This window comes from Triticum aestivum, chromosome 4B (genome assembly GCF_018294505.1).
Source record: "Triticum aestivum cultivar Chinese Spring chromosome 4B, IWGSC CS RefSeq v2.1, whole genome shotgun sequence".
NCBI lineage: Eukaryota > Viridiplantae > Streptophyta > Magnoliopsida > Poales > Poaceae > Triticum > Triticum aestivum.
In genome coordinates this window covers 53,992,447-54,004,054 of record NC_057804.1, presented here as the reverse complement: position 1 = coordinate 54,004,054, position 11,608 = coordinate 53,992,447, and the positions used below count along the sequence as shown (strand labels likewise).

General features: G+C 48.8%; 2 protein-coding genes across 2 annotated transcripts; one reads left to right on the top strand and one right to left on the bottom strand.

Annotated features, from left to right (window-relative positions):
• Positions 1-5,202: 5,202 nt before the first annotated feature.
• On the top strand, positions 5,203-8,164 carry LOC123090962 (G-type lectin S-receptor-like serine/threonine-protein kinase At5g24080). The gene has a single exon (XM_044512335.1). The coding sequence runs from the start codon at positions 5,549-5,551 to the stop codon at positions 8,048-8,050; it is 2,502 nt and encodes an 833-aa protein (XP_044368270.1). The 5' UTR covers positions 5,203-5,548; the 3' UTR covers positions 8,051-8,164.
• On the bottom strand, positions 8,114-11,331 carry LOC123090963 (ribosomal RNA small subunit methyltransferase E). Its single transcript, XM_044512336.1, has 8 exons — positions 10,998-11,331; positions 10,630-10,703; positions 9,640-9,782; positions 9,499-9,545; positions 9,314-9,422; positions 9,096-9,157; positions 8,882-8,999; positions 8,114-8,420 (listed from the first exon to the last, which is right to left on the bottom strand). The coding sequence occupies exons 1-8, from the start codon at positions 11,163-11,165 to the stop codon at positions 8,254-8,256; spliced, it is 888 nt and encodes a 295-aa protein (XP_044368271.1). The 5' UTR covers positions 11,166-11,331; the 3' UTR covers positions 8,114-8,253.
• Positions 11,332-11,608: the final 277 nt, after the last annotated feature.

Sequence of the window (11,608 nt, the reverse complement as noted above, 5' to 3'; positions counted from 1 at the left end):
TCTGATCATGCAGGTAAAGAGTTATGAGTTTGGCCTTCATTTAAAACAATGTGGAATAGTTTCACAACTCACACCACCTGGAACACCACATCATAATGGTGTGTCCGAACGTCGTAACCGTACTTTATTAGATATGGTGCGATCTATGATGTCTCTTACCGATTTACGACTATCGTTTTGGGGTTATGCATTAGAAACAACTGCATTCACGTTAAATAGGGCACCATCAAAATCCCTTGAGATGACACCGTATGAACTGTGGTTTGACAATAAACCTAAGCCGTCGTTTCTTAAAGTTTGGGGATGTGATGCTTATGTCAAAAGGCTTCAGCCTGATAAGCTCGAACCCAAATAGGAGAAGTGCGTCTTCATAGGATACCCTAAGTAAACAATTGGGTACACCTTCTACCACAGATCCGAAGGCAAGATCTTTGTTGCCAAGAATGGAACCTTTCTAGAGAAGGAGTTTCCTCGAAAGAAGTGAGTGGGAGGAAAGTAGAACTTGATAAGGTGATTGTACCTTCTTTCAATTTGGGAAGTAGCTCATCCAAGAAATCTGTTCTCGTGATGCCTACACCAACTGGAGAGGAAGCTAATGATAAAGATCATGATACTTCAGATCAAGTTACTACAGAACCTCGTAGGTCAATCAGAGCACGATCCGCACCAGAGTGGTATGGCAATCCTGTTCTGGAAGTCATGTTACTTGACCATGACGAACCTACGAACTATGAAGAAGTTATGATGAGCCCAGATTTCGATAAATGGCTTGAGGCCATGAAATCTGAGATAAAATCCATGTATGAGAACAAAGTATGAACTTTTGTGGATTTGCCCGATGATTGGCGACCCATAGAGAATAAATGGATCTTTAAGAAGAAGACGGACGCTGATGGTAATGTTACTGTCTATAAAGCTCGACTTGTCGCAAAAGGTTTTCGACAAGTTCAAGGAGTTGACTACAATGGTACTTTCTCACCCGTAGCAATGCTTAAGTCTGTCCAAATCATGTTAGCAATTGCCGCATTTTATGATTATGAAATGTCACAAATGGACGTCGAAACTGCATTCCTTAAGGGATTTCTTAAAGAAGAGTTGTATATGATGCAACTAGAAGGTTTTGTCGATCCCAAAGGTGCTAACAAAGTGTGCAAGCTCTAGTGATCCATTTATGGATTGGTGCAAGCATCTCGAAGTTGGAATATACACTTTGATGAGGTGATCAAAGCATATGGTTTTATACAGACATTCAGAGAAGCCTGTATTTACAAGAAAGTGAGTGGGAGCTCTATAGCGGTTCTAATATTATATGTGGATGACATATTGTTTATTGGAAATGATATAGAATTTCTGGATAGCATAAAAGGATACTTGAATAAAAGTTTTTCAATGAAAGGCCTCGGTGAAGCTGCTTATATATTGGGCATCAAGATCTATAGAGATAGATCAAGACGCTTGATAGGACTTTCACAAAGCACATACCTTGATAAAGTTTTGAAGAAGTTGAAAATAGATCAGTCAAAGAAAGGGTTCTTGCCTGTGTTACAAGGTGTGAAGTTGAGTCAGACTCAATGCCCGACCACTGCAGAAGATAGAGAGAAAATGAAAGTCATTCCCTATGCCTCAGTCATAGGTGTATGTTATGCTGTGTACTAGACCTGATGTGTGCCTTGCTATAAGTTTAGCAGGGAGATACCAAATTAATCCAGGAGTGGGTCACTGGACAGCGGTCAAGAACATCCTGAAGTACCTGAAAAGGACTAAGGATATGTTTCTCGTTTATGGAGGTGACAAAGAGCTCGTCGTAAATGGTTACGTCGATGCTAGCTTTGACACTGATCCAGATGATTCTAAGTCACAAACCGGATACATATTTTTATTGAATGGTGGAGCTGTCAGTTGATGCAGTTTCAAGCAGCGCGTTGTGGCGGGATCTACGTGTGAAGCGGAGTACATAGCTGCTTCGGAAGCAGCAAATGAAGGAGTCTGGATGAAGGAGTTCATACCCAATCTAGGTTCAATACCTAGTGCATCAGGTCCAATGAAAATCTTTTATGGCAATACATGAGCAATTCCCTTAGCGAAGGAATCCAGATTTCACAAAAAGACCAAACACATCAAGAGACGCTTCAACTCCATCCGTGATCTTGTCAAGGAGGGAGACATAGAGATTTGCAAAATACATACGGATCTGAATGTGGCAGACCCGTTGACTAAGCCTCTTCCAGGAGCAAAACATGATCAACACCAAGACTCCATGGGTGTTAGAATCATTACAATGTAATCTAGATTATTGACTCTAGTGCAAGTGGGAGACTGAAGGAAATATGCCCTAGAGGCAATAATAAAGTTGTTATTTTATATTTTCTTATTCATGATAAATTTTTATTATTCATGCTAGAGTTGTATTAACCGGAAACTTGATACATGTGTGGATACATAGAGAAAACACCGTGTCCCTAATATGCCTCTACTTGACTAGCTCGTTAATCAAAGATGGTTAAGTTTCCTAGCCATAGACATGTGTTGTCATTTGATGAACGGGATCACATCATTAGGAGAATGATGTGATGGTAAGACCCATCCGTTAGCTTAGCATAATGATCGCTCAGTTTTATTGCTACTGCTTTCTTCATGTCAAATACATATTCCTCCTACTATGAGATTATGCAACTCCCAAATACCGGAGGAATGCCTTGTGTGCTATCAAACGTCACAACGTAACTGGGTGATTATAAAGATGCTCTACAGGTATCTTCGAAGGTGTTTGTTGGGTTGGCATAGATCAGTATTAGGATTTGTCACTCCGAGTATCGGAGAGGTATCTCTGGGCCCTCTCGGTAATGCACATCATAAGAAGCCTTGCAAGCAATGTGACTAATGAGTTAGTTGCGGGATGATGCATTATGGAACGAGTAAAGAGAGTTGCCGGTAATGAGATTGAACTAGGTATGAAGATACCGACGATCTAATCTCAGGCAAGTAACATACGATGACAAAGGGAATAATGTATATTGTCATAACAGTTCGACCGATAAAGATCTTCATAGAATATGTGGGAGCCAGTATGAGCATTCAGGTTCCGCTATTGGTTATTGACCGGAGAGGTGTCTTGCTCATGTCTACATAGTTCTCGAACCCGTAGGGTCCGCACGCTTAACGTTCGATGACAATTTGTATTATATGAGTTATTTGATTTGGTGACTGAATGTTGTTCGGAATCCCAGTTGAGATCACATACATGACGAGGAGTATCAAAATGGTCGAGAGGTAAAGATTGATATATAGGACGATAGTATTCGGACACCGAAAGTGTTCCGAGGGTACCGGGTACGTATCGGGTCATCGGAAGGGGTTCCGTGCAACCCCCGGCAAACTACATGGGCCTAATGGGCCAAGAGGGAGACAGACCAGCCCCTAAGGGGCTGGTGCGCCCCCATGTAGGCTGATTTGGGGGGAAAGGAAAGGGGGGAGAGAGAAGGAAGGGGAGGGATTCGGCCTCCCCCTTCCTACCCTCCCCCTCCTCCTTCCCCCTCCGACACTTACGGAAGGGGGGAGGCCGACTTGTGAGAGGCGCCCAAGTAGGATTACTCCTACTTGGGGCGCCCCTTGCTGCCCTTTCCCTCTCCCACCTATATATATGTGGGTGGGGGGCACCACTAGAATACACATCATTGATTCCTAGCCGTGTGCGGTGCCGCCTCCACAGTTTACGCCTCCGGTCATATTCACGTAGTGCTTAGGCGAAGCCCTGCATGGATCACTTCACCATCACCGTCACCACACCGTCGTGCTGACGCAACTCTCCCTCGACACTTTGCTGGATCAAGAGTTCGAGCAACGTCATCGAGCTGAACGTATGTAGAACTCGGAGGTGTCGTACGTTCGGTACTTGATCGGTCGGAACGAGAAGAAGTTCGACTACATCAACTGCGTTAACAAACGCTTCCGCTTTCAGTCTACGAGGGTACGTGGACACACTCTTCCCCTATGGTTGCTATGCATCTTCTAGATAGATCTTGCGTGAGCGTAGGAATTTTTTTGAAATTGCATGCTACGTTTTTCAACATTAGCTGCATGTGGCATCTTGAAAGGCTTACACACGAATTGGGTTTCCGCTGCAAGTTTTGTCGAAGTTCAAGTCTTTGACCATGATGGTCACAATAAGGTATTAATTTTTACTCGATAATTATGGATACTCCCTCCTTTTCGGTTTATAAGGCTCAATTCAAAAATCTCACCAACCAAGGTAGATGGTGAGTGGTGGAATACTTTTTGTACTTTGCAAAGCACCTAATTAATGCTCTTGTTTTTCTCAAAAAATTATGTTTATCAATGCATTAATTGCAATGCATGCATGCATAAAGTACATGCATTGGTCAATTTTCTCTCAATACTTGCATGCAATGATTTAATGCACCTTGAAATCTGAACATGTGATGGGAAACAACCAAATTGAGCCTTATAAAATGGAAAAATTAAAATTTTGAGATAAGCCCTATAAACCGGAAAGGAGGGAGTATTTCCTATGATACCATGCATCAGCGACACACACTGATTATGAGAACATTATAGTATTCATAGAGCACGATTCAGGAGCACGATTCAAGGGACTCTTCCTTTCCGTAGTCATTCACTTTCATATCCAGTGTGCACTGAATTCTTCGTGTTCATTTTCAGGGCATCATCCGTTTTGAAAAATACGGAGACAAACTGGTAGCTCTGTCCATATCTGATCAATTTTTGTCATGGGTGTGTCTAGAACTCAGTCGACTGAGACTTAACTAAATCTCAGTCGAGTGACGTCAGCGTTTTTTTTTGCTACAAGCGGCACGGCTAGATGCTACAAACGACGACGAAAAATGTTGTGATGGTATTGCAAGCAACAACAACAAATGCTACAACCGTTCTAACTAAAATGCTACAACCGTTAATAAAGGATGTTGCAACCGGTGAGATGACGTGCTACAACCGAGGAGGGATGACATGCTTCAACCAACAAAACGAATGTTGCAACCGGTATGAAAAAATGTTGCATACGTTTAAAAAAATGTTGCATGGTTGACTGAGACTTCGTTAAATCTCAATCGACTGATTTTAGCAGGCCCGTTCCGTCATTTTTCACAGCCCATTTTTGTTCCCTTTCCACAACCCATTTTCGTTTTCAAAAGTTTACAAACCCATTTCCTGCCCCAGTAGAGAAAATGAATAGCCAATGGGTCACATCAGAGGCTGCTATCTTGTCTAACCCAAATTAAATCAGTGAGCAGCCATGCCAGGTCGTCCAAGACCAATCTCGTCAAGAGCCATCGCTCGCCGGGGAATCAATTTTCTTCGCTACTGTTCCGTTCTGTTCGCGCGCAGCAGACAAAGACTAGGAATAGTCAACTCTCAACACAACCAATATACTACTCCAAATTGGACAATTGGTGCTACTCCTACTAGTTAACTGTTGGGGATTAGCACTAGGTACTCGACTTCCACCAGATTCATCCATCCATTCCAGCCGCAGTCGGTCGGCAGGCACCGATCGAATCCCCAATTCCACATGGCCATGGCCCTCCTCCCCTGCCTCCTCCTCCTGGCGTTCGCCGGCGCCCAGGCTCAGCAGATGGCCTCCTTCCCCGCCGCCAACGACGCCACGCCCTGGCTCCCGACGGAGACCAGCCGCATCCTCGTCTCGCCGAGTCGCGGCATGGTCGCCGGCTTCGTGCCGTCGGAGTCGTCCACCGGCAAGTACCGCTTCGCCGTCTGGGTCGCCAACGTCTCCTCCCGCGCAGACGGCAAGACCGTCATATGGTACGCGCACAGAGGCTCCAACGCCTCCGACCTCTTCGAGGCCGACGGCAGCTCCACCCTCGTCGTCAACGCCGCCGGCGTGCTCACTTGGGCCGGGGCCGGCACCAACACCACCATCTGGACCCTGCCCAACGGCACCAACGCCACGGCTCCTAGGCTGACGCTCAACGACACGGGGAGCCTCATCTTCGGTTCCTGGTCGAGCTTCGGGTATCCCACCCACACGCTCATGCCGGGGCAGGCCATACCGCAGGGCAACAACGGCACGGGCACCGATGTCCCCACGCTGCAGTCTGCCAACGGACGCTACCGGCTCGTCAACTCCATGGCGCTCAAGTACTTCTCCGGCGCGGACCCCTCGGGCTCCATCTACGCCAACATGAGCGGCGGTGGCACGCTGCTGAACCTCACCACCGAGGGCGAGCTGAAGCTCAGCGCCGGGAACCCGACGACGCTCATCGCCTCCGACAAGGGCGCCAGAGACCGGCTGCGGCGCCTCACGCTCGATGACGATGGCAACCTGCGCCTCTACAGCCTGCTCCCGGCGAGGCGTGAGTGGCGCGTCGTGTGGGAGCTCGTGCAGGAGCTCTGCACCATCCAGGGCACCTGCCCCGGCAACAACACCATCTGCGTCCCCAAGGGCGCCGACGGCGTCACCTGCGTCTGCCCGCCCGGCTTCCGCAACAGGACCGGTGCAGGGGGCGGCTGCGAGGCCAAGAAGAGCGTGGCGGGCGCCGGCGGCAAGTTCGTCCGGTTGGACTTCGTGTCCTTCTCCGGCGGCGCGCCCAAAAAGTCCTCCGATCCTGGCCCGTACATGTCCAAGCAGCCTCCCAGTAACCTGGAGGTGTGCAGGAAAATGTGCCGGGACGACCCCGGCTGCCCGGCGTTCGGCTACAAGTTCGGCGGCGACCGGACGTGCCTCCTGTACAAGACGCGGCTCGTGGACGGATACTGGTCGCCGGGGACGGAGATGTCCACCTTCGTGCGGGTGGCGGAGACGGACAACGACACGAACCCGTTCACGGGAATGACGACCATGATCGACACGGTGTGCCCGGTGCAGCTGGCGCTGCCGGTGCCGCCGAAGCAGAAGGCGACGACCATCCGCAACATCGCCATCATCACGACGCTGTTCGCGGTGGAGCTGCTGGCGGGGGTGCTGTCCTTCTGGGCGTTCCTGCGCAAGTACTCGCAGTACCGCGAGATGGCGCGCACGCTGGGGCTGGAGTACCTCCCCGCCGGCGGGCCCCGGCGGTTCTCGTACGCGGAGCTGAAGACGGCGACCAAGGACTTCACGGACGTGGTGGGGCGCGGCGCGTACGGCACGGTGTTCCGCGGCGAGCTCCCCGACCGGCGCGCGGTGGCGGTGAAGCAGCTGCACGGCGTGGGCGGCGGCGAGGCGGAGTTCTGGGCGGAGGTAACCATCATCGCGCGGATGCACCACCTGAACCTGGTGCGCATGTGGGGGTTCTGCGCGGACAAGGACCAGCGCATGCTGGTGTACGAGTACGTGCCCAACGGGTCGCTGGACAAGTACCTCTTCTCCAGCTCCTCGTCGGCGGCGCCGTCTCAAGGCGAGGGCGGCGAGGAGAGCTCGCAAGGTGAAGGGCAGCAGCAGCAGGTGATGCTGGACCTGCACACCCGGTACCGGATCGCGCTGGGCGTGGCGCGGGCGATCGCGTACCTGCACGAGGAGTGCCTGGAGTGGGTGCTGCACTGCGACATCAAGCCGGAGAACATCCTGCTGGAGGACGACTTCTGCCCCAAGGTGTCGGACTTCGGGCTGTCCAAGCTGACGAGCAAGAAGGAGAAGGTGACCATGTCGCGGATCCGGGGCACGCGCGGGTACATGGCGCCCGAGTGGGTGATCCACCGGGAGCCCATCACGGCCAAGGCGGACGTGTACAGCTTCGGCATGGTGCTGCTGGAGATCGTGTCCGGGCGGCGCAACTACGGCTTCCGGCAGGAGTCGGTGGGCAGCGAGGACTGGTACTTCCCCAAGTGGGCGTACGAGAAGGTGTACGTGGAGCGGCGCATCGAGGACATCATGGACCCCCGCATCCTCCTCGCCGTCGACGACGACGCCGACAGCGTCGCCACCGTCGAGCGCATGGTCAAGACGGCCATGTGGTGCCTCCAGGACCGCGCCGACATGCGCCCCTCCATGGGCAAGGTCGCCAAGATGCTCGAGGGCACCGTCGAGATCACCGACCCCGTCAAGCCCACCATCTTCTGCGTCCAGGACGACTAACAAGTCTTCCCTCTTTGCTTTACTTTAGTCGTCGTATATATAAAAACAAAGCCAAATTGTTAGTTACGTGTATAATACTATTATATTATACTATCTCAGATCCAGTTCAGTTGACTGATTGATTGTCGACTACGTATACATGCATGCTCTTGGAAAAGTCAAGTCCAACCACATGTTATAAATGGTTAACAAATTATTATGAACTATCCGCGTTGCCGCTGTGCTTCTTGGTGCCGAGCAGCGTCTGACCACAGCATGAGCGCTGAAAGGAGTGAGATGGTAGCTGTCTCCACGCGTAGCCTGCATGGACCCAGACCAACAGGGACCGCACCAGCCGCCTTCAAAACCTTCACCTCCTCCTCCGTAAAGTCTGACCACACGTGGAAAACTAACCAAGTTAGCACGGTCCACGAAATTACATCCTGTGTTCAATTGTTCTGGACCTCTGGAATCGATAAAACAGGTGAGCTACATAAAACTTTCTACTACCACCTTACTATTGTTCATGATATGTGGGTGGCTATTTTGCATCAAGCAAAACCATTTTGCTCAGCAAGTGCAAGTAGCTCATATCATATGAAAAAATATGACGCTCAGCAAATGGGATAAGCAAGCTGTAATTAAGCAGCAAATGGGATAAGCAAGTTGTAACTAAGCATCTATGTGAAAATGCTAGTATGCTAATACTGACCAAGTGTCACTTTCGTTGAAACACTTAGCTAGATAGATATAAGTCACGCAAGATTTATGCTAATACTGACCAGGTGTCGCTCTCGTTGAAACACTTTGATAGATAGATGGATAGAAAGCACGCAAGAGTTACTACGTTACCTCCTTCCGGTCCAATGATTAAAAGCCCACTTTCCTCCTCGCTGCTGCACTTTGGCAAAACGCTCAAAACAGGAGGCGCTTCAGCAGATGCTAAGAAAGCAAGCTTCGATTGTGACACCTGATAACAGAAAATTCCAAGCAGCCAATGCATGAGCATCTGATTGGTTGCAGTGTTACGCGCAAAGGTCACAAAGAATGGATAGTGAGTGCTTACAGCCAGCGGAAGATCATGTATCTGGATTGGGGGCTTCAGTGACATATCATGCACTCTCTGGCCTAAACAGTACAAGAGCAATGCAGTTAATTATACTTAAATTTATTACATCTGCACTGAAATCTTAGTCACAAATGGTAACTTGACACTGAACAGCTACCATATATCCATTCAGCATATAACAGTCCAACAAATAGAAAGATGCTCAAACTTCATACATTGTTTAACTGCAGCTAACACCAGCCGTTGCAACCTGTCCACTCTATTTTCTGCTATCGTATGGCATCGTTCAGTCAAAAGAGGCGTAACACTGGAAGCGCCAAGTTCCTATACAGGTCAAGTATAAACTGATTTAGAAGTAGAGAAAGAAGAAACTGGACAGATAAAGCAGTACATAACATACAGTACATTTCTCTATAAGCCAATCTGCGCGTCCGCCTTTCAGCGTCCCTGGGGGTTGGAATCATAAAATTGTCAAGGAATGGATGGGGTAACAAAACTTTCCTGATATACAGATTAACTTCGTAAAGTCTCTGTGACTCACCAAATGCAGCAAAGACATGCCATTGAATTCCTTGAGGAGCAATGAGCCTAGCATTCTCTACCAACTCAACATCTGATCCATTCTTGTCAACTTTTTGTATGGATCCTTCAACTAAGCCACCAGCCCCGTCAAATAGTTCAACCCTTCAAAAGATTGTTTCAAAGTTTCAACATGTGCAGAACCACTATAAAACATGTAAATGGGAGTAAAATTCCACTGCAGATACAGGACAGAGTAGATTTGGTGCAAGATGACAAGGGGAAATATCAAGTGCAATTGAAGGCTTCTGTAGAAATCTGAAATTTAAGTTTCGACATGTGCAGAATCATCAGAACTAGAAATATTAGATTTGGTTGTTATGCCACTAGGGGAAATATCATGTTCAAAAAAGCACTTTTGTGCAAATCTGAAAATAAAGCATGACAAGCACTCACTCAGGTTTACAAAATGTCAAAGGATTTACAGCTAGGTTAAGGTATGTTTTACATTTCATCTTCAATTCAGTGAACTTTTCAAAAAGGAAAAAGAGTCATGTCTTAGTGTCATCATACCGTGCCTTGTTCACTAAGCATTTGCCCCTTCTGTATATCTCAATGTGTCTGAATTCAAAGTGCTAATTCACACTGGAGCCTATACTATATAAAAAAACAAGGACTGGTCTTCCAGAAAATGATATACTAGACACAAATGCACTATGTGCATGGGCATACCGGCTGGCGGCTAAAGCATTTCTTGGAGTCTCCTAAAGTCATTAGATGTATGTGGTTGGTGTCGTAAATCGAAAAGGTTCACCATGAAAGAGCTTTTGCATATAGTATAAGAAGTTGGGGAGAAGTACTCAACTAACCAAAGAGAGCTTCTGGTACAACTTAACTATGGTATATCAAGCAGTAAATATCTAGGAAAATTTGCCCTTAACAAATTTAAGCTTGACATTATCGAGTATCACATAGAAGTTACACAAGCAAAAGGAAATGGAAAAAGTGAAACCTGTCATTGATACCAAGGCGCAACACCCGTGTCATGTGCCAGAACTCGTCGCCTTGGATGCGAACCACCTCACCCTGCAGATTAGCATCAATGAACGGCACGCTACAATCAGTATGAAGCCGCGGAACACCACACATCACAAACAACCCATGACAGGAGGGCTGCTCGACGAAATGCCTAAAAGATGGGAGGAAAAATGTTTCGTCCGACATACATCGCTTCTCACCGTAATATACTGAGGAACACGGACATTTCTGCTCCAAGAACATAAGCTACCAAGAACAAATATTACAGGTTTCATGAAAGAACGCAATGCGCTCGACGAAATGCCTACACGGAAGAGAACGGGATAAGATGAGTGCGCTTACCTTGGACGAGGGGAGAGACGGGGAGTGGAACCGCGGCAGGCCGCCGCGAGCACGGCTGGCCCCGGCAGTGCTGTGCGCGCGCGCGGCGGCGACGAGGAGGCGCCGGGCCGGCGGCGGAGGCCGGCGCATCAACGCGGAGAACGACGAGAAGGTGGCGGCGGGCGGCATCGCTGCGGCAGTGTCCTCGCGTGCTGCCTGCGTGCGGCTCAGCCGTGCCTGCGCCGCTGGTGGTGGTCCGTTCCGAGGTGGAAGCGCCGGACGAGGTGGATATCGGAGCAGGAGCCGAGTAAGCACCGGAGAGGCAAGAGAACGAGGAGGCAGTTGCAGGCCGCACTTAGGCAACGTCGGCCTTGGACCTGCAGGCTCGCGTCAATGTGATTCGGCCTGTTCAGCCGGTTTGGACTACCTAGCCGAGCCGTTGAGGCCCAGTTGGGCGGTATATCAGGCTGGGCTTGGCCCGGGCACTAGCCTACAAAAGGACTGTCCTATCCCTAAAAAAAGGATCGTCCCAACGGAAATCTGTTGGTGCCTACAAAAAGTTTCGGAGAAAACCGACATTTTTTGTGGCTTGTGTAAAAAGACAAAGGGATGCCTTGTGAAAAAGATTTTTT

Coding starts and splice junctions, on each gene's coding strand:
- LOC123090963 (XM_044512336.1), bottom strand. CDS start 11,165: ATGCCGCCCGCCGCCACCTTCTCGTCGTTCTCCGCGTTGATGCGCCGG. Junction 9,000..9,095: donor TACATGATCTTCCGCTGGCT/GTAAGCACTCAC, acceptor TTCTGTTATCAG/GTGTCACAATCGAAGCTTGC. Junction 8,421..8,881: donor AATCATTGGACCGGAAGGAG/GTAACGTAGTAA, acceptor ACGTGTGGTCAG/ACTTTACGGAGGAGGAGGTG.
- LOC123090962 (XM_044512335.1), top strand. CDS start 5,549: ATGGCCATGGCCCTCCTCCCCTGCCTCCTCCTCCTGGCGTTCGCCGGC.